The sequence below is a fragment of the Schistocerca serialis genome, chromosome 8, assembly GCF_023864345.2.
Source record: "Schistocerca serialis cubense isolate TAMUIC-IGC-003099 chromosome 8, iqSchSeri2.2, whole genome shotgun sequence".
NCBI classification, from domain to species: domain Eukaryota; kingdom Metazoa; phylum Arthropoda; class Insecta; order Orthoptera; family Acrididae; genus Schistocerca; species Schistocerca serialis.
The window spans coordinates 235,170,741-235,194,442 of record NC_064645.1 but is presented as its reverse complement, the minus strand read 5'-3'; the positions used below and the strand labels follow the sequence as shown (position 1 = coordinate 235,194,442).

At 44.6% G+C, this 23,702-nt stretch overlaps 1 protein-coding gene across 1 annotated transcript in view; it reads right to left on the bottom strand.

The window, feature by feature from the left end:
* LOC126416943 (cadherin-23-like) overlaps positions 1-23,702 on the bottom strand; it is a 597,779-nt gene that overhangs the window by 305,327 nt on the left and 268,750 nt on the right. The window contains exon 9 of the mRNA XM_050084822.1: positions 5,137-5,414. Coding sequence (XP_049940779.1) covers positions 5,137-5,414 — 278 coding nt within the window. The remainder of the gene's footprint in view (positions 1-5,136; positions 5,415-23,702) is intronic.

The following is a 23,702-nucleotide window of genomic DNA, read 5'->3' as shown; positions in this document are numbered from 1 at the left end:
TTATGTGTGCTCCATGTGCGTGCGTACCCAACGACAGCAACCCTCTTTGGAAATCTGTTCACACGCTTGCCTACCTGCAGGTATCAACTAATTCGAAGCGACAGTACAGAGCGGATGATTCGTCCACAAGTTCTGAAACGTTTGCCTCCTAGCGGTGAGCTCTGCAACTACTCTGCGGCGGGTATTACGATAAGAAATTTGGAGATATGCTCTACCTAATGATCTGTGTCATATTTAGTGTTCCGTCATTCAATATGAAAAAAAAAACGGAACCCTTTATAGGACCGCTTTGTTGTTCGTCTCTCTGCCTATCTCTCTGTCGGACTGTTAAGATCCCTTTTAAATAAGAAATGGGTGAACATGTCAAGTTGAAATTTATCTCACATACTAAGGTGTACGGTCACTTGGCGGTGCGAAAAATTTAAGCTTCTACTTTAATGCAATCAAAAGGTACGGACATTTACGTCAAGTTTTTTGATATTCGAAAACTCAGTCATCAAAACCTGTAGGGTGCTTCCTATAAGTTTTGATGAGTGAGTTTTACGAGTTTACGAGTATGTGACAAAGGGCCGTATCTTTTGATTGCGGTAATTTAGAAACTTAGGTTTTTACAGCGCCAGTCGACCGTAGATCTCAGTAACTGACATAAATTTCAACTCCATATGTCGTCCAGACAAAGAATTCTCAACAGTCGGCCAGACACACCGACAACAAAGTAGTCCTACAAGGGTTCCGTTTTTATCGATTTAGATAATTAAACCTAAAAAGCGATCCGGGTGAACCGGACACCAGGATTAATGAGTGCCAGGCATACGAGTTTCTATGTCACGAACTTTTGTTTAATGGAACCAGTTTTTATCGCCTGTCGCAGTAGACATATAAACTGTCTCCTTCATTTCGAAGCCACACCACTGGTTCTTCTCTGAACTTTGAACTCTTTAGTCCATAAATGTGGGAGCCATGGACACGAAGTTCCGATAACCCAACTTCTGAATGTTTTGCAGCACAGAACTGAATCAGTTTGGAAGTTGCGTTGCGATTTCATTCTCAGCGACAAGTCTGTCTTCTGTAACGAACTCGTCATCTCTTTCCTTGTTGCCTACCGTACGGACGGTTGGAGGTAGACCGCTGCGACGCCTACTTTTCATACGCGTTTTTCTAAATTTGAAGCGTTTCACTCGTCCCCTAGCACGCCTGTCGGCCATTCACATATCTCCACACTCACGTCTCAAGTCTGTGGCGGCTTGAGTTTTCCTCTGTAGCAATGACAATGCGCTGTTGAAACTAAACATTTATGAGCCATGTGTACTTCCATCTTTCCACGGCTCGTTTCCTGAGCGCCGTGTGGAGCCAATATTTTTGGTAATCGGCGCGATCGGTCTCTAGCATTTCGTTGCTGTCTCTTATTGCTTCCCTTCTATTTCGTTATTCCGCGGTTGTTCAGGGTTGGTCTTTTATGAAGCTCTTTCGTTTGAACTCCCGCCCGTAGTGTACCCACTATCGATTGCGAGTTCTGTCTTTGGTGTACTTAGAAACTGTAGGATGGTAACACGACCGACTCACGTGTTTACTGCAGCAGACTCTTTGGCCTGTACTATTTATAGGCGAGCGCGGTCACGCTGGAGCAGGCGGTCATTGCAGGCAAAATCACCCCTTCCTTCCACCTTTTCAATTTCTATATCACAATCTATGGCCGTCCTATCGCCCTCGCCCCCACCCTTAAGTACCTTGGCGTCACCCTCGACTGTCGCCTCTCCTGGACCCCCCATCTCCGGACAATCCAAGCCAAGGCACTCTCCTAGCTCCGTCTCCTCAAGCTCCTTTCTGGCCGTACATGGGGTCTGGACCCCTCCACCATCCTCCACACCTATAAATCCCTCATCGGCCCTATCCTCTGCTACGCCCATCCTGCCTGGATCTCCGCCCCTCCTACCTTTTACAAATCCCTTCAAATCCTTGAACGCCATGCTCACCGTCTCGCCTATCGTATCTGTCTCCCCTCCCTGTACGATCTTATTCCGTTCCCCCACCTCCTCCTCTTCCTTGAACGGATACGGATCCTATACACCTCCCGTAAACTAGATCCCCTTCACCCGCTTGTCTCTCCCACCCTCTCCCCCCCCCCCCCCGCCTGCTGCCGCGCCTGTACTTCCACGTCCCACCTGCTCTCCATCTCTCCACTCTCCACACCCTCTCCCAAGGCGGCTTCCGCCAGCTTCCCCTCCCTGATGATGCCCTCCTCTCCTCCATCTACCCCTCCTACCAAATTTGATACTCCCTCCCTCTTCCTGTGTTTGGTCCTATGGCCACCCTCTCTCCCTTCTCTCCCCTTTCCCTCCCTCCTCCCTCTCTCCCCCTCCTCCTCCAGGCTTCCCCTACCCCCTCACCTTCCTTCCTCCCCCCATCCCCTCTGCCCTTGGCATCTTTGCTCTCCCCTCTCCCTCCCCCACCACCTTCTTCCCCTCATGGCAGTTCCCTGGACTCGCACACGCTAAGTGGACATTCGCGCGCCAGAGATCATCGCCATCTGTTTCTCGTGAGTGCGCCATCGTTTTAGTGTTTAGTGTTCTTCGCCGTCACGCTCCTTCGTTCACCTGTGCCGTCGAAGTTGTCAGTGTTTGTGCGCCGTGCCGACAGTTTTTAGTGTTTTTCTTTTTCGTCGAGTGGCTTCATGTTCTTTGTTTCTGTGTCTATGTTTTTTTTGCCCACAGCTTTGTGTTGTATCTTCTGTGTCTCCTTTGTATTTTCATTGTACAACTTGAGGCTGAACAGCAGCGTAACATGCTGCTGCCAACCCACCTTATGTGAGGTGTTATAAATAACAATAAAGAAAAAAAAACACGCTGGAAGAGGTTGTCGCGCAGTGGCCTTCGTGTCTGCTCTGGTGACGCGACATCCTGCCTTCCGCATACGGGTGTTGTTATCGAACCCGCACTTCTACCCGTGTAGGAACGCCGGCCTGGTTGAGCCCCTCTGTCCGCTCTTCACTGGTTGTCCGCGGGAGGCGGATGGCAGTCTAATCATCGCCTGCGTCACCGAAGGCAAAAAAACAGTAACCATCATGGGGCGGTGGAGCCGCCGTTCGGCGAGGGTTTGAGTCCAGGAGCAGTTTGGCTGGGTTGGTGTCTGCAGAGACGATTGGGGACGGCTTACAATTGTGCACAGCAGTCCCGGAAAAACGACGAAGTGCACCGAGGGAAAGGAGAAAAGAAGTTAAGTGTGAAAGTTTCAAGTTGATCGTCCTTTGGGATTGAGTTCATCCAGTCGTCTTTCCCGCCTTGTAGCCACCATTGTGGCAATCCTCTGTTCTGTTCACTGGTGCAATTCTGACAGTGCAGATTCCTCCACGCATCGTTGCTAACCGGTGTAGTGGTGTATTTTGGTAGTTATTTGTGTACGTTTGCACTTCTATGTTCTGGTAGTTCATCCTCTCGCCCTGTGGTTGCAGAATTTCGGGTGGGGAGTTAGTTCCTTGTCTCCCAAGATCTAGTGCTGTATTACTAAGGTTAATTCTAGTTCAGTCTAGTGTTCTGTTAATCCCTGGGTATATGTGTCCGCCAGACTATTTGCGCTGTATTTATTCTAAGTGAGTTGCACTGACAGTAGTTGGGGGTTAGAGTCCTGTCACGGAGCTAATAAGGGGTCACATTGGTTTCGGCTTGTCAGTTGGAGGGTGTTGGCTTAGAGGATTGTTAACATTGGCATGTCAGCGTTGTCTAGCGCTACCGGGACCTAAAGAAGAACATTGTGCTAATTAGGGAATGTTGTTACACGTTCTTCTTTTCATTTCGATACCTGTATTTGTGATGGCAACCGCATGAAGTAAGATCTGTTCTGAAGCTATGCTGGATCTTGCGCTCTTGGGATTTTTGGTTTTGTTTTGATCCCAACTATTTGGGTGTCAGGAATATGGAACTGTGTTGTTAATGTTTGGCTTGAACAGCGGATACGCGACTAGTTTAGTAGTGAAGGCGTGCCCGCTAGATTGCTATTGCGTCTCCTCAAAGTGTAATTTCCACCTTACTAAAACCCCCTTGTTAAAAGGAAGGAAGGAAGAAAACCTTTAGAAATACCTTCTATTTGCATTAACTATCTTAGCTGTCGCTTAAGTAAATATCTGATCAGTGATTAAGCTAATGGGAGAATCTATCCTAAAAGCAATTAGCGCTCTTCTGTTATCGTCGCCCTCGTGCGTATTTTGGTCCGAAAGATTGTATAAACAGGCATACATCCTCCGTATCGAACTTGTTGTTTTTTTGAGTTATTGTGGATTATTAAAATTGATTATAGTGCAAACTTTTGTATTTTACCAACCGTGATTATAAGTTATTAATGTGATTGGCTGGAATGTAATACGAAAGTTTTAGGACCATAAGTTGTCCAGGTAGAAATTTTGAAGCCATGCTGTGTTGTGAATTCATATATTTATGTTTTATTCTGCAATGAGAATTTAAATGTGGTAAACCCACGCTTTGTGATTAATAATTAAAGATTTAAAAGTACGTTCACTTAGGGCTAACTTATGTGTTGTGTTATTATTATTTTTAAAAATTATAATAGGCGTTTTAGTTTCTTAAATTAAAGTCTTCCCAATTCGAAAGTGGTGGCCCTCCCATTTTGGGCAATCGTAAGCATCGAAGCAGGATTTACGTAGTTGGTTTTATGTATTGTATGTTATGAATAAATTATTTATGTGTTAAATCAAGTCTGATATATCAATTCCTTGCCCCCGTCCATACCTTGGTCGTAGTCTTTTAATATTAAATGATCAGACCACCGTTCCAATTTATGTCAACCATTTTGTAAATGTAACTGGTGGCCACGGATGGAAGTTAATGGCGTCACAACGAATCGACACACAGACCAGAGTCTTCAGTTTATGAAAGTGCAGTCGTTTTCACTACACTGCCAAAATGACAGTGGAAACAAACGGTTGCTCACGACTTTCAGAATCACGCTCGTACCCACGAGGAACCGCGCTGTTATTTTAATATTCCCTATCATTTTTGCCAATCCAGTTGTTGAGGGTTCTGTACTGACGAATAATCAAAACCGGAACTTTGCGGTACTGTTCTCGAAGATGGCGATTGAGTGAAGAGGTGAAAGCGATTTGCATGTCCGTTAATGAAGACTTACCAGGTCTGGATCTTCGATGGTGATGCCGAAGTCGAAAGTACCAGAGTAGCTTTCGTTGACCGCTGTGCTGATGCTGGTCGCTGTGATATTAGGTATGTTATCATTGACGTCCTTCACGATCACCACGAGGTCCTGTGTGACCAGCGACGAAGGGTCGTCTGTCTCGTACGCCGTCAGCAGCACCTCGAACGTTTCCTGCTTCAGCTCGTCTCGATTTATCCATCCGATTTCCAGCACTCCGTCCGTCTCTCCAATCGCGAATAAGCCTTGGTATTCAGCTGTGGAAAGCACAAAGACCATTTCTGAGCCACAAATCACAGAATCAGGCAAATTTAATAGCAGTCTCTCGAATTTGTAGTAGTATGTCCAATTTTTACAGAACTATCATTTTTACTAAAATTTAGTTATCCTTTCAATCTACACTACTGGCCATTAAAATTGCTACACCACGAAGATGACGAGCTATAGACGCGAAATTTAACCAACAGGAAGAAGATGCTGTGAAATGCAAATCATTAGCTTTTCAGAGCATTCACACAAGGTTGGCGCCGGTGGCGACGCCTCCAACGTGCTGACATGAGGAAAGTTTCCAACCGATTTCTCATACACAAACAGCAGTTGACCGGCGTTGCCTGGTGAAACGTTGTTGTGATGCCTCCTGTAAGGAGGAGAAACGCGTACCATCACGTATCCGACTTTGATAAAGGTCGGATTGTAGCCTATCGCGATTGCGGCTTATCGTATCGCGACATTGCTGGTCGCGTCGGTCGAGATCTAATGACTGTTAGCAGAATATGGGATCGGTGGGTAATACGGAACGCCGTGCTGGATCCTAACGGCCTCTTATCACTAGCAGTCGAGATGACAGGCATCTTACCCGCATGGCTGTAACGGATCGTGCAGCCTCGTCTCGATCCCTGAGTCAACAGGTGGGGATGTTTGCAAGGCAAAAACCATCTGCACGAACAGTTGGACGACGTTTGCAGCAGCATGGACTATCAGCTCGGAGACTACAGCTACGGTTACCCTTGACGCTGCATCACAGACAGGTGCGCCTGCGATGGATTACTCAACGACGAACCTGGGTGCACGAACGGCAAAACGTCATTTTTTCGGATGAATACAGGTTCTGTTTACAGCATCATGATGGTCGCATCCATGTTTGGCGATATCGCGGTGAACGCACATTGGAAGCGAGTATTCGTCATCGCCATACTGACGTATCAGCCGGCGTGATAGTATGGGATGCCATTGGTTACACGTCTCGGTCACCTCTTGTTCGCATTGACGGCACTTTGAACAGTGGACGTTACATTTCAGATGTGTTACGACCCGTGGCTCTACCCTTGGTAGCTGTGCCTGTCCACGCCATCCTAGCTCTGTTTTACTCAATGCCCAGGCGTATCAAGGCCGTTATTACGGCTAGAGGTGGTTGTTCTGGGTACTGATTTCTCAGGATCTATGCACCCAAATTACGTGAAAATGTAATCACATGTCAGTTCTCGTATAATATATTTGTCCAACGCATTTCTTCTTGGTGTAGCAATTTTAATGGCCAGTACTGCCAACGTAAGTCACTTAGAAGTACTCGTAGATATCCTCGGTGTAGCGAAGCAGCTTAAAGCAATAATGACTTTTTTTCTGCTCCAGATAGCATGCCAACAAGGTTCGTTTCAGAATGTGCTGATACAACAGCCTCATACTTAGCAGTCATATACAACCGGGAGTCTCAAATTCATAGCATATTTATAGATTCCCAGAAGGTTTTGGACGCCGTTCTCGACAGGAGAGAATTCTAATCAAATTGCATGACAATGGAGTATCGCATCTGTTGTGCGACTGAGTACACGTTTTTCTGTCAGAAAGATGCAACAAATCCACTAAAGAGACTGCCTACACTACACTAGTTCGTCCTCTGCCAGGGTATTACTATGCTATGTGGGAAGCTTTCCAGATAAGGTGGACGGAGGACATGGCTTAAGTTCAAAAGAAGGCAAAACGTTCCGTATTATCGCGAAATGGTGGACAGAGTGTCACGGATATGACAACCGATTTGAATGGCAATAATTAAAACAAAGGCGTTTTTCGTTGCGGTGTAATCTTTTCACGAAATCTCAGTCACAAGCTTTTCTTCAGAATGTGAAAAAATTTTATTGTTGCCAACATACTTAGGGTGATATGATCATGATAATAAAGTAAGAGAAATCTGAGGTCGCACAAGGAGAGTTAAGTGTTCATTTTTCCCAAGCGCTGTTAGAGAGTAGAACGGTAGAGAAATAGTATGAGGGTGGTTCAGAGTGAATTGCGAAGTTGTCCTGTAGATGTAGATGCAGATGTACCTAGTAATCAGCTTTATACGCTACATCTCAATGATACAACTACAGTTAAAATTTCATTTTTTCTTGAGGTTTCAACTAGTGACTGTTCACCAAGAGGTTGTCAATATTTTAACGCTGTTCTTTTAGTCATCTAAATTATCCTTAAAGAGGCCACTCGAGTGACTGCAAATCTGACAAGCATAGATGCTGTGGCATGCTTGACCATCTGCGGGGTAAGTTTGTGCAAGCAATCGGATAGTTCAATGTGCTTTATGCTTGATAAATTTTCAACCAAGCAAGCTTGTAGAAGTATACTAATGATGTACTTATGCTTCAGCATGTGCCGCCAAAATGTGCAGGCTTGTCAAAGCAAACATTATTTGTAAGGCAATCTTCGTCGTAGTATTACATCGAGCGACAAGAAGCAAACCAGACAAGCTTATACGAATATGCGAAAGCTGCCCTTGTTTCAGCAATATTAAATCGAAAGCCTGTTCTAAAGAAAGGTTTCGCATAAGTTATAGTTTTAAGAAAATATAAAGCAATTGGTCCCGTAATAGACCAAAAATGCCAATATTAGAAAGATAAATTCTCCCTGAACCTAATATAGGAAGATACTTATTTTCTGTTTATTTTGAAATGATTATATCAATGATATGGCTATATCTTCAGCTCTTAACTTGAGAATAGGCTTTTCGTTTGATTAATAGCTCTTTAATCACAATCAGCAGCAACACATTTCTGACATCGGATGTAAAGCTGTTGGAAACTATCAGCAAATATTTCTTTGCGGAATCGCTCGAAGCACCGGGCTCACGCGTTTCTGGATATCCGCAACGACTGCGAATATTCGTGAACAAAAGTGCTTGTCTTTGCTTACGTTCAACTCTTCTGCACTCGTTCCCAAAGACAGCCGCCAATTGTTCGCAAGCGTCCATCGCATTCGTGTGATTGCAAAATGGACCAACGCGTATAAGTGAAATTTTCAATCAGATTAGGGAAAATGGTGAGAGAGAATCCTGGTATGCTATTGCAAGTGTATGGTGTTGAAGCAGTGAGTAAAAATGTGTGCGTTTCAGTAGTTTAAACGCTTCAGAGGCCGAAGAAGGGTCGCGTTCGGTTCAACGCGCACAGTCCCAAACAACGTCTAACGACTGCGACAGATGCTTGTGGATGATCGGCGACTGTCTTTGAGAAGGAGAGCGGAAGAGTTGAAGATAAGCAATGGTAGTGTAAGAACTATTGTTCGCGAACATTCGCAGACGGTTTAGATATCCAAAAACACCTGACCACGGTGCTTCGAGTGATTCCACAAGAAGCGTTTGCTGACGATTTCCAACCGTTTTACAGTCGATGTTAGGTGTGTGTTGTAGCTAATGGTGATTTCTTTGAAGTGCAGTAAAGGTATTTTGTTCGTAACTCTTCTATCCTTTATTTTCTGAGACAATTCACCGAACTTTTCAGACGCACCTTCTGGTCTGCATGTTCACCTTCGTTCACAGAATAGTTGGTAAATTTAGCCTGAACGTTGTCCCCTGATGAAGTGGGTGTTTGTAGTTTCCATACTTGCGAGATTACCTTCTAAGATATTTTAATGTCTAAATCCATCTCCCATTCCAAATTAGTTGCGAGGTACTGTAATCAATATTAGAATGTGTTCAGTGTGCAAACCCGGGGTAGGCGTCATCCCACATATGGAAGAAGTCCTTTCTGATGCCTTGAAGAGCACAAGGTGTAACCAGGTGCAAGTGGTAGCTTATGTCGGTACTAATGCTGTGTGTCGCTTTGGATCGGAAGAGATTCTCTCTGACACTCGGCGGCTATCTGAACTGGTAAAGACTGCCAGCCATACTTCCGAGATGAAGGCAGAGCTCACCATCTGCGACGACAGAACCGATTGTGGATCTCCAGTGGAGAGGCGAATAGAGGATCTGAATTAAAGGCTCAGTCGGTTTTGCGATTGAGTAGGCTGCAGATTCCTCGACTTGCGGCATAGGGTGGTGTGGTATCGGGTTATTAGATCAAGGAGTCCATTACATAAAGGAGGCGGCTACACAGGTAGTGGTGTCTGTTCGGAGTGGACTCTGCGGTTTTTTGGGTTAAAGAGTCTCGGGGAAAGAACAAAGAGGGCTTCAGTCTCAAAGGATGTAGGTCAAACACAGGTCAACGGTAGGCCTAGTAATCGTAAGTACTATAGTTGTAAATTGTTGCTGTGTTGGGAAAAGACCAAGAACTCCAAGCACTAACAGAAAGCACGAAGCTCAAATCGATATAAGTACTGAAAATTGGCTGAGGCCGGAGACAGGGCCAGTCGAACTTTTTACAAGGGACCTAACGGTGTTCAGGAATGATAGATTAAATACAGTTGGTCGTAGCGTGTTTGTTGCTGTTAGAATTATTTTATCTTGTATAATTGAAGTAAATAATCGCTGTGAATGAACATAGGTATAGGTTATGCTTGACAACCGGAATAAAATAGTAATTGGTTCCTTTTACCGACCCCACGAGCCGGCTGATACAGCTGAAAGACTCTAAGAAGACTTCAGTGTCGTCTCAAATAGGTACCTCACATATGCAATTATAGCTGGTCAATATGTTGTCGAAAATACATGTCCAGAGCCGGTGGTAGCAATAAAACTTCGTGGGTAGCTCACTCGTAAATGGTTGCGAAACAATGTGTGTCCTCTCAGCAACAAATAATCCTGAGTAAATAGCATCATGACGGATACAGGGATATAGTACGTGGCAAATTGGTAAAGAAACGGGAGCGTAAAATTTTCTAAGTTCGAACAGCCGACGTTACTTAATCACACGGAAGTACCAACAGCCGTCAGCCGGGGAACATAAATATTTCATCACCATTACTCTGCCACGAAGACAGCAATTACGGCACACTTCAGCGAGACTACGAGCGAGCTCAGCAAAAAATCGTCAGAAGGGTGCGGACCGAACTACCTTCGCAACATCATGTAAGAGACAATAGGTAAGACCCCGAAGGGGTTTGGCTAAGTAGTAAAGACACTGCATCAAATTTATTAAGTAAATGTAGCGGAACTAAGACCGCAGACGGCTCGAGAAGAGGAGGACCGATTCGGTCATTACGAATGACGTCATAGAGCGTAACCTCACCACCGCAGCTACATTAGGGCACTTGATCATTGGGATCGATGGCGCTCATGTCGTTCGCACTCGGGTCTCTGGTTACGGTACGGTAACACCTTGTGTCTGAGATTCTTTTAGCGCTGGTCTTACACTTGCTGCCTCTCGAGAAGATTTGCGATCCGTAGCCACGGACGATATAGTCCTGCATCCAGTACTGAACTCAGCACAGCAGCCAGCTTTGACGGGTAGTCCAGGGGTCTACCAACACGACTCCGGTCCAGGGCGAAAGCTGCCCGAAAACCCCCCAGCACAAGTCTGACGGCCTGCCGTACCAGTGTACAAGGTTCAGCATTCAGCACGACACCTCGACATCCGACGTCACGGCCCATCTAGTGAGAGAACGCGAGCAGTGGTCGGAGGGATTGAGTATTCCTCTAAACGGCGCGTGAATCAAACACACACTTTACGGTCACCTCCATCTTCAAGCAGGGTTACCGAAGGGGAGTGCCTAACCAGAGTTTCATCGACTTCCACTCCGAGCTGATGCAGATGATTTCCCTCCGGATTACATGGCCACCAGCAACGACCTGCATTCTGAGTAATACACAGAATAATCTTGGATACTGTTTTACTGCGTCTAACGACGTCACACAGGTACTCGATCTGCATGTTGACAAAACAATAGGAGTTTCCAGCCCGGGACTGGTCTATCCCCGCAGATTAGTGACTACAAGGTTGCTGTAGCGAGACACAATACCGTAACATCCAAATCCTTCGAAAATAAAAATAAAATATATCTGTTTAAAAAAGTCAGATAAAAATTCGCTTGACGCCTTCTTAAGAGGAAGTCTACATTCCTTCCGAACTAACTATGTAACCGTAGTACAGATGTGGCTTGAATTCGAGAAAATAATACGGACGACAGTTAAGAGATTTATACCATATAAGTTAATAAGAGACAGAACCGATCGCTCATGGTACACAAAACAGATCAGAACACTGTAGCTAGATAAACGGAAAATGCGTGCCGAATTTAAAAGAACACAAAATCTCAAAGATTGCTGAAGTTTTACAGAAGTTCGGAATTTAATATGGATTTCAGTGCGAGGTGCTTTTAATGATTTCCGCAACGAAGTTCTATCTCGAAATCTGGCATAAGTCCCAACGAAATTCTGGTCGTATGTGAAGCACCAGCGGCAAGACGTAATCAATATATTCTCTGCGCGGTAGTGACGGTAATGTTACCGATGACAGTGACACAAAAGTGGAGTTATTAAGAACAGTTTTCTGATATTCCTTCAGCAAAGAAGACGAAGTAAATATTCCAGAATCACGAACATCTGCCAACTTGTGTAACTTAGAAGAAGACGTCCTCGGTGTAGCGAAGCAACTGAAATCGCTTAATAAAGGCATATCTTCCATTTCAGATTGTATACAGATCACACTAACACTCAAGAAAAGGAATAGGAGTAACCCGCTGAATTACAGACCCACATCACGAACGTATATTTGCAGTAGGATTTTGGAACACACTGTTCGAACGTAATGAATTACCTCAAAGAAAACTCTCTATTGACACATAGCGTGGATTCATAAAATATCACTCGCGTGCAATATAACTTGTTCTTTATTGTCACGAAATAATGAGTGCTGTCGACAGGGGATATCAAATTGATCTCTTGTTTCCAGATTTCCAAAGGACTCCGGTCTTCGAAACCGATCCTAATCAAACTGCGTGATTTAGGAGTATCGTCCCAGCTGTGCTTACAGCATTCGTCAGGAACGTCACACTTCGGAAGTAACCGACGGAAAGTCTTAGAGTAAACCAGAAGTAATATACGGCGTTGCCGAGGGTAGTGTTATAGGTCCTCTACTATCATCTACAGGGTGTTTCACAATTTATGTTACATACGGTTCAAATGGCTCTGAGCACTACGGGACTTAACTTCTGAGGTCATCAGTCCCCTAGAACTTAAAACTACTTCAACCTATCTAAGGACATCACACACATCCATGTCCCATGTCCGAGGCAGGATGCGAACCTGCGATCATAGCGGTCGCGCGGTTGCAGACTGTAGCGCCTAGAACCGCACGGCCATTATGTTACATACTCCTCCACTATGTTACATACTCCTAAAGATTGTAGACGGAAATTGGTACATGTGCTTAGGAATACATGTCAGGAAACGTCATTCAGCGACGCTACAGAGCATGTAAGTTACAGGTGCCGGCACCTGTTAACTTATGCGTAAACAGATTGATTCCGTGATGATGTTACGAACTTCCTAAGATGATGGAGATAGACAAATGTACCAATATGAGGTAAATGTCCCTGTACCGGAAACGAACGGGTTGTAAGCGAAAAACGTTCTGAAACGGGTATATATGTACTGGTACTATTGTTGCTAACATTGTAGGGTAGCCGGCCGCTGTGGCCGAGCAGTTCTAGGCGCTTCAGTCCGGAACCGCGCGACCGCTACGGTCGCAGGTTCGAATCCTGCCTCGGGCATGGATGTGTGTGATGTCCTTCGGTTAGTTAGGTTTAAGTAGTTCTAAGTTCTAGGGGACTGATGACCTCAGGTGTTAAGTCCCATAGTGCTCAGAGCCATTTGAACCATTATAGTGTAGGTAACTTTCAGAGACCAAAACAAGAATAGATGTCTAGTAAACATGAGCTCTAAAATGCATACTTTAAGAGTTGTGAGCACTTGTTCAAAGAGGAGATGTATTCTACAGTAGCGAAGATGAATAAATGCTCATAGCTCCTCAGGTATGCATTTTGGAGCCCATGTTTACTGGACTTTTTTCCTTGTTTTGGTCCATACTACTATATCAGAAAATTGTCTACCCTACAATCTTAGCAATAACAGTACCAGTTCATGTATTCCACATTGTCAAAGGTATCAGATAGGTTTTCGTTTCTAACTTTCGACTCCTTCGTTTCCGGTCCAGGGACCCTTACGCCAAATTGATACATTTATCCTTCTCCACAATCCTAGAAAGTCTGTAACATCATCACTGTATGTTGTTGTTGTGGTCTTCAGTCCAGAGACTGGTTTGATGAAGCTCTCCATGCTACTCTGTCCTGTGCGAGCTTCTTCATCTCCCAGTACCTACTGCAACCTACATCCTTCTGAATCTGTTTAGTGTACTCATCTCTTGGTCTCCCTCTACGATTTGTACCCTCCGTGCTGCCTTGGTGTTCCCTTTATGCCTCAGAATATGTCCTACCAACCGATCCCTTCTTCTAGTCAAGTTGTGCCACAAATTTCTCTTGTCCCCAGTTCTATTCAATACCTCCTCATTAGTTCTGTAGCACCACATTTCGAAAGCTTCTATTCACTTTTTGTCTAAACTACTGATCGTCCACGTTTCACTTCCATACATGGCTACACTCCATATAAATACTTTCAGAAAAGACTTCCTGATTCTTAAACCTATACTCGATGTTAACAACTTTCTCTTCTTCAGAAACGGTTTCTTGCCATTGCCAGTCTACATTTTATATCCTCTCTACTTCGACCATCATCAGTTATTTTGCTCTCCAAACGGCAAAACTCATTTACTACTTTAAGCGTCTCATTTTCTAATTCCCACAGCATCACCCGACTTAATTCGACTACTCTCCATTATCCTTGTTTTGCTTTTGTTGATGTTCGTTTATATTCTCCTTTGAAGACATTGTCCATTCCGTTCAACTGCTCTTCCAGGTCCTTTGCTGTCTCTGACATAATTACAATGTCATCGGCGAACCACAAAGTTTTTATTTCTTCTCCACGGATTTAAAGTCCTACTCCGAATTTTTCGTTTGTTTCCTTTACTCCTTGCTCAATATACAGATTGAATAACATCGGGGATATGCTACAACCATGTCTCACTCCCTTCCCAACCACTACTTCCCTTTCATGCCCCTCGACCCTTATAAATGCCATCTGGTTTCTGTACACATTGTAAATAGCCTTTCGCTCCCTGTATTTTGCCTCTGACACCTTCAGAATTTGAAAGAGAGTATTCCAGTCAACATTGTCGAAAGCTTACTCTAAGTCTACAAATGCTAGAAGCATAGGTTTGCCTATGCTTAATCTATTTTCTAAGATAAGTCGTAGGGTCAGTATTGCCTCACGTGTTCCAACATTTATACGGAATCCAAACTGATTTTCCCCGAGGTCGGCTTCTACTAGGTTTTCCATTCGTCTGTAAAGAATTCGTGTTAGTATTTTGCAGCTGTGACTTATTAAACTGATAGTTCGGTAATTTTCACATCTGTCAACACCTGCTTTCTTTGAGATTGGAATTATCGCGGTATATACACACATATTTGTGTGCCGTTACCTATAATGTTGACTCTCTGTAGCGTCTTTGGATGACGTTTCCAGACATGGGTTCCTATGTAAAACTTGATCTACTAAGTCCCCTCTAGAACCTCTAGAAATGTATAATATGAATTATGTAAAACCCTTAAATATAAGTGACGGAGGAGGAGGCGTAGTGATTAGTACACTGAACTCCCATTCGGGAGGACAACAGCTGAAACCGGCATCTGGCCATCCTGATCTAGGTTTCCGTGATTTCCCTAAATCGTTTCAGGCAGATGCTGGGATGGTTCTTTTGAAAGGGTACGTCCGACTTCCTTCCCCATCCTTGCCTAATCCGATGGGACCAATGACCTCGCTGTTTGGTCCCCTCCCCACAATCAACCAACCAACTATTGAAGCAGCCCTCTGAGAATGTTTACAGATGATGCTACCATCAGATTATCAAAAGCAATTGCAAAATGATTTAGACAAGGCATCTGTATGGTGCGAAAAGTGGCTGTTGACACTAAATAATGGAAAAGTGAAGTAATCCACAAGACTACTACAAGGAAGCCGCTAAATTACGATTACACGATAAATCACACAAATTTATGGCTGTGAAGTCAGCTAAATACACTCATGCTCATAAATTACGGATTATACTAATACATGGTGAAACAACGCTATGGTGGGCGGTTTGCGGGTTTAAATCACCTCGGGGCATGGCCATGCGGTGCATTTGACCTGCGGTCATCGCACGATGGCGCTGGCAGCAGTCCACATACGCAGTGTTCGTGCATGTCAGACTAGGGTGCAGTGAGTAAGTGTGCAGACGTTTTCAGATGTGCTAATGGTGACTGTGTGTTGAAAATGGCTCAGAGAACACATATTGATGACGTTATTATGGGTAGAATACTAGGGCGACTGGAGGCTGGTCAAACGCAGCAGTTCGTACCACTGGCCCTCCGTGTACCACCAAGTGTGACCTCAAGATTAAGGCAACGATTCCAGCAGACAGGAAACGTGTCCAGGCGCTACATTACGGGACGCCCACAGTGAACAACACCACAAGAAGACCGATATCTCACCATCAGTGCTCGCAAACGGCCACGGAGTACTGCAGGTAGCCTCGTTCGGCATCTTACTGCAGCCACTGGAACAGTTGTCTCCAGACACACAGTCTACAGACGACTGAACAGAAATGGTTTATTCGCCCGGAGACCTGCAAGGTGCATTCCACTCACCCCTGTTCACAGAAGAGCCCGTAAAGCCTGGTGTCAAGAACACAGTACATGGTCATTGGAACAGTAGTCCCAGGTTATGTTCACGGATGAGTCCAGGTGTAGTCTGAACAGTAATTCTCGCCGGGTTTTCATTTGGGGTGAACCAGGAACCAGATACCATCCTCTTAATGTCCTTGAAAGGCACCTGTATGGAGGTTGTGGTTTGATGGTGTGGGGCGGGATTATGATTGGTACACGTACACCCTTGCATGTCTTTGACAGAGGAAATGTAAAGAGTCAAGTGTATCGGGACGTCATTTTGCACCCGTATGTCTGCCTTTTCAGGGGTGCAGTGAGTCCCACCTTCCTCCTGGTGGGCGATAACGCACGGCCCCACCGAGCTTCCATCGTGGAGGAGTACCTTGAAACAGAACATACCAGGCGAAGTGATTGGCCTGCCTGTTCTCCAGACCTAAACCCCATCGAGCACGTCTGGGATGCTCTCGGTCGACGTATCGCTGCACGTCTTCAAACCCCTAGGACACTTCAGGAGCTCCGACAGGCACTGGTGCAAAAATGGGAGGCTATACCCCAGCAGCTGGTCGAGAACCTGATCCAGGGAATGCCAACCCCTAGTGCGGCCTATGTACGTGTGCATGGTGATCAAATCCCATACTGATGTCGGGGTACATGCGCAGGAAACAGTGACTTTCGTAGCACATCTGTTTCGGGGCGGTTTTCTCAACTTATCACCAATACCGTGGACTTACATATCTGTGTCGTGTGCGATCCCTCCGTGGCTATGCTATTAGCGCCAGTTCTGTGTAGTGCCACGTTGTGTGGCACCACGTTCTGCAATAATCCTTAATTTATGAGCATGAGTGTACTTACGCATTACAATTGCGAATAATTTAAACTGAAACCATCAGATAGATGATGATGTTTTGGGGAAAGAGGGTGGCCTTTTCAGATGGATAACCTTTTATGTTCCATAGGACAGATAACCACTGGCGTGTACGGCATGAAACGTCTGAAAGCAAGGGTCCACGCCAGAGGAGAGCGTTATTCTCTAGGGAATGTTTAGGTGGTATTCCCTGAGTGATCTCGTCCTTGTGGAAGGCACAGTGGATCAACACAAGTATGTATCTATCCTTCGGGACCATGTCCACACCTATATGCAGTTGGTCATTCATCGGCACGATGGCATATACCAGAAAGAAAACGCAACGTGTCACACAGGTCGCAGTGTACGTGCGTTGTTCGAAGAGCTACAGGGTGAGTTTACCCTAATCACGTGGGCACCAGACTCACCGGGTTTGAACCCAATCGAGAAGCTGTGGAACCACCTCGATCGGTCGACTCGCTCCATGGATCCTCAACCGAGAAACATGGCGCAGCTGGTCGCGGCACAGGAGTCCGCATGGCTCCACATCGCTGTCGGCACCTTTTCGGATCTACTAAATGTCTTCCTGCGCGTCTCGCAGATGACTATTCAGACATTTGACAGGTCGTCACATAAAAGTGACTCGACAGTGCATTCGGATGTTATGACGCAGCGTTTGGCCAGACCTCATTCCAAGGACTTTAAGAAAGGCTGTCTAGCCGAAACAGGTATGTGTCAGCGTTGCTATGGGCGTTATAAATAAATTTAAAATTTTCGCCCATCTCAGTTTAGAATGCAATTTTTGTCCGTACACTTTGTCCTGTGCTCTGTGGTTGCTTGAGAAACGTTCAGAGCCGATCTTAGTTGCATGACGAGCAATATCATCCCGTTCTCTCCGGTTGCTGGGGTGTGTAGACCTCTGCTTCAGCGAGCTACTGTTTCTGTACTACACAGGAAGTTTGTTGCAATAATTAGTCCATGTACAGGTCAACAGCCTCAATATACATTACTGGCCATTAAAATTGCTACACCAAGAAGAAATGCAGATGATAAACGGGTATTCATTGGACAAATATATACGCCAGTCCTACGGTCGCAGGTTCGAATCCTACCTCGGGCATGGATGTGTGTGATGTCGTTAGGTTAGTTAGGTTTAAGTAGTTCTAAGTTCTAGGGGACTGATGACCACAGATGTTAAGTCCCATAGTGCCCACAGCCATTTGAACCATTTATACGCCAGTATGGCGATGACGAATACACGCTTCCAATGTGCGATGTCACCAAACACGGACGCGGCTATCATGATGCTGTAAACAGGACCTGGATTCATCCGAAAAAATGACGTTTTGCCATTCGTGCACGCAGATTCGTCGTTGAGTACACCATCGCAGGCGCTCGTGTCTGTGATGCAGCGTCAAGGGTAACCGCAGCCATGGTCTCCGAGCTGATAGTGCATGTTGCGACAAATGTCGTCGAACTGTTCGTGCAGATGGTTGTTGTCTTGCAATCGTCCCTATTTGTTGACTCAGGGAGCGAGACGTGGCTGCACGATCTGTTACAGCCATGCGGATAAGATACCTGACATCTCACTACTAGTGATACGAGGCCGTTGGGACCAGCACGGCGTTCCGTATTACCCTCCTGAACCCACCGATTCCATATTCTGCTAACAGTCATTGGATCTCGACCAACGCGAGCAGCAATGTCGCGATACGATGAACCGCAATCGCGGTAGGCTACAATCCGACCTTTATCAAAGTCGGAAACGTGATGATACGCATTTCTCCTCCTTACACGAAGCATCACAACAACGTTTCACCAGGCAACGCCGGTCAACTGCTTTTTGTGTATGAGAAATCGGTTGGAAACTTTCCACATGTCAGCATGTTGTAGGTGCCGCCACCGGCGCCAACCTTGCGTGAATGCTCTGAAAAGCTAATCATTTGCATATCACAGCATCTTCTTTCTGTCGGTTAAATTTCGCGTCTGTAGCACGTCATCTTCGTGGTGTAGCAATGTTAATGGCCAGTAGTGCATCATCTAAATGACGGAACCATTCTAATGACCGTGTGCCGTCAATTTTATTCCTTTAATGCGGCAAGCACATAAATTTCATTAGTGGCCAAGTTCAGATTTAAGCCACTTACGCAGTATAATACCGAAAGTACAGTAGAAAAGACGCATTAATGACCAACACCATGTTAGCGTAATGCAATTGCTGTTTAAATTGATTTCATGATAATTGAGATGCACGTGTCAATTTTCAAAATTTTTTTCGTGTTATGTAATGATAGGCACGTTCCCACACATACATATGAGGAAGAGACAAGCAAAGACGGACATGTCCGTTAAATGTAGTTTTTCACAATGAAAATAAAACTTATTTCAGTCATATGTATGTATTAAGGTAATATACTGCAATACAAACGCCTTTGATATTCCGTTAATGTCCTGTTCACATCTGTAAATGAAATCTACAACGAGAATAGTCCTTAATACACATTTAAATATGGACATATCCTCCTTCGCACGAACCATTTGGACGAGTTCGGCGTTGAATGATTTTCAGAAACCAATATCTTATGTTTTCGAAATAACTAACATCATATTATATTAGGTTGGTGAACGAGTTCATAGTGGTTTACCGTAAGCTTAATAAACACAATAGATACACATCGCAGAGACACTAGTCTTCAGTGATGTATTCTCGTTCACTATTTACAACAGTCTGCCAACTCTGGGGTGACTTTTAGATTCCGCAACTGTAGAAATCACTTGGTGTTTATGCGAAGAACTCGTGGAACCACGTTCAGAGCGCATTTTTAACCGGAATGGGAGTTCCTTGAAGAGTGTTCGATAGACAGCGGAAACGGCGAGGGTGCAAGATCAGGTGAATTAGGTGGGTGCGGATTGACTTGTCAACCCAACTCCTGTACAGTGCTTTTCGTCAGTCTAGCACGATACGGGCGGGCGTTATCGTGGAGTAGCATAGCTTCAGGCGGTCTTCCTGGTCGTTGTTCTTGGACTGCGTCTGCAAGACTTCTCTTAGCTGTTGATAATAAATTTTAGCTGTGATGAATACATCTCGAGGAAGCAATTCGTATTACACCATACGGTCGCTATTCCATCGCATAATACGAGGGTGAGTGAAATGAAAACCTTAAATTTGTAATAACATATCGAAATTTCGCGCCGTTATCCCGTAAGTTGATAAGTGTGCTACAAACAGCGTGCAGAATGGCCTGTAGATGGCAGCATAGTGCAGATGCATACATACCGTTGCAGTATCAGTATAAAGATGGCCGCCCTACTTGCGACTTGCACCAGGGAAGAACAGTGCAACATTATCTTTTGTGGATGCGCATAGGATTCTGTGCGGTGAGTTGCTGCTTTGTCTGGGTTCTACCATTCCTTTATTTTCCTTTTGTTAGCATAAAGACATCATTCTAGTCACCAGTAACAGTACAAGATGGGAATGGTCGGTGTTGTTCACGAGCCAATTGATGTCGAGCAAGGAGGATGCACATATGGCCACCTACTTATTTTTGTGCTGATGGCCTAGAGCATACGGTAACTATACAGCTAATTTTTGAACCTTCCCCAATGCATGCTGATCTCGAGTACAGTGACGTGTATCACTTGTGGAGTAGTGAGTTTAAACGGTCTTCATCAAGCCCCGTAGGCCTTCCTGAACGTCAAGAATCGCTAACGTCAAAACGATCCTGCTAAAAACGAGAAAACCATTTTCTTGCCGTGCTCTGCCTAGTGACATTATTCTCTAACCAGGCGCAAATATTTCCGGCTGCCACAGCTGATGTCACCCCTCTTTTGGTTTCAGACAGAAGAATACGTCGGAAATGTTCTGATTTCTCCACTTGGTGCTCTGTTTTCTAGCTTTCACAGCTCCATTCACTATCTCCAAATGACAGAACGACAGTATGTAAACTCTAACAGAAACCGTAAAACAACCGTAATACCAACATGAAAAATAAAAAGACTACAAACTTATGCACCCACCTAATATAATGCTTTCCACACTGTACCATATTAGGTATTCGTAACAATGTAGTGTGTGATGTCAAGGAAAAAATTCAGTGTTTTACCGAAAGTTCTTATTTCATTGTTGCTTCACAATTATCACCAAAAAGAATATAATGATGTAAAAATGACATTAACTATTACTATAAAGATTCTTTGATCTAACTGTTACACATGAACGTCAAAATCAGAATCGTCTTCTAATCTACCACAAGCAATTTCTTTTGCCTTTGTATTGAACAACAAAGGTATAGCAATGATGGATGTATACCAAGTTAAGTCCTATTGATTTAGCTAGTCTTGTCCAAAAATAGTTTATATAAACCTCCAATATCTTTGTTCTAGACATCTGAGAGTGGATGGTCGAGAAGTATTTCAGCTCATGGTTAAGGGAAGAGTTCCATAATGGTCCATATGCGTTTCTAAAGAGACTTTTGCTCTTTTACATCTTGCTGGAACCTCTAGAATGCAACTGCCTATATACATCAGTCTGAGGGTTTCCCACAGCTTCGTATTTTTATATGAAAAATCGCTTTATTTCACTTATGCGATCTAGATGTCGTAGGCCTTTACATAGAAGTCTTACGTCTATCGTTCTCCAGTCTTTACCGGGTATTTTTACATTCCTCTTTTGTTACAACTGTTGCCATTTTCTTAGAAGTTTCTCTATTCTTCAGGAAATGCGATCAGCGTGTAAGAAATAGAAATAATTATTAATATTAGTACTTTGCAATGTTATTACAAGGTATCACAAAAGCACAAACTGATGCCAACAGCTGCTTTGCGCGGGAACGTCTGGCCGTGAATGGAATGGAAACCACATGAGTTGAATCAGCGTCTGCTATTGACCATAATGCACTAGTTCCCTTTTACACGAAATGTCCATGTGGAGAGGTTCGTGCTTATTCTGAACCATGTATGTTCACAGCCTTTTATCTTGCCACATGTTCAATTTTACTTAAATTGTGTTATATACTTAGATTCTGCTGATCCTGTATGTACCTTTTCATTATGTACGTCATTTGTTTTAAATTGTAGATTTGTGTGTAACCTACTCATTTTTTTTATTATTATTTGATCCCCCCCCCCCCCCACACCACATGTGGCCAAGTGGTAGGTGGGCAGGGTGGGGACTGTCAGGGGTACAGCAACCCACTTTTCAGCCAAATGACAACAACCACTAACTGGGAAGAAAAACAAGAAAGGTGAGAACAGAATGAAAGTTTTCATGTATTCAAGAGATTTGACTTCTTGCACTTGTAGCTAAAAAAAAAGAAGCTCTTTCCTCTCACTAGAAACTTGAAGCCCTTCGACAGAAAGTCTGTTGTCAAAGGGGAAAGATTGACTGGTGAGGAGGGTAGGAATGTGGTGGTACAATGATGGAGGAGTGGAGCATAATATCGATTGAGTAGAAGTGGCTGTTGGGACAAAAGAGGCGGTGGAGTTGAGGGGGTACTGATGAGGATGAAAGTGATTGGGAAAAAGGGGCAGGGAAAGACAGGCAGACAGGGAAAAAAGGGGGTAAGGAAATATGAGGAGGGGAGGCAGAGATAGCCCTGATGAGGCGGAATGGGTGGGGTAGACTTGGATGGGTAAATGTTGCGGCAGAGTCCATGATCTGGGAAGGGAAGGAGCCTGGAGTTTCTTTGGGAGAGAATGTTGAGGATGTGTAGGTGTAGTGTTGGTGGGATTTGTTGGTAAAGGTCCGCCAGTCACGATTACCTACTTGTTTCACTTCTATTTCTGTTCTCTTTTCCTTGTGTTTCCTTTCCTTTTTAGTGCGTTTCTTTTCCTCTTGTTTTGCCACTGTATGTGAGGATTTGGAACTGCGTCAGGCCTGTGTCTTTTAGCCGTTCTCCTTGATTGCTGTCCGTCTTCGTCCCTTCACCGCATGTGCTCCTGTTTCTATGTGTTTGGGCGCTGATGACCACGCTGTTTAGCGCCCGAAAACCTCAAACCACACACGCTCACACACACACACACACACACACACACACACACACACACACAGAGTGAAGAGTGCAATGCTCAAGTTCTGTCAGTTAGTAGTTTTGGCCTATTTGGGCTTTCCATTGGATGGTTAGTAGGTGAGGTTTCCACAGTAGTTGGCAGTCGATTTTTAGTCCAAGTTATTTTAGTGTATTAGTTAGCTGGATAGGATGGTCATACATGGTGAGGTAGAGGTCGTGGAGATGGAAGTTGTGAATGGTGTGTCCTATGATTATAGCCTGGTTTTTTTGGAAGGGTTGACCTTGAGGATCCATTAGTTACATCAGGTGGTAAAGTGGTTGAGGTGGATTTGGAGGGATCTTTGATAATTCTGGAATTTAGGACAGAGAGCAAGGAAAATGTTGTTATCAATATAGTGAAGGTGGTGGACTGGTGGGAGTGGTTTAGGCGTTTCGAGGAGCTAGAGGGGAACAAAGAGGACAGGGCCTTGGGTCACACCTGCTGTGAAACAGATGGTGCAGGAATTGGTGTTGTTAATGGAGACAAAGGATGGGCGATAAGAGAGAAAGGATACATTCAGATGGACATAATTAATTAGAAGTGCGTAAGTCTAGAGTTTGAAAAGGAGACTGGGATGCCATACACGATCGTAGGCTTTCTCTAGATCGACTGAGACAAACATAACAGATTTTCAGGTGTTTAGTTGGTGGTATAGTAGATGGGTGAGGGCTAGGAGCTGGTCATCATCAGAAGAGAA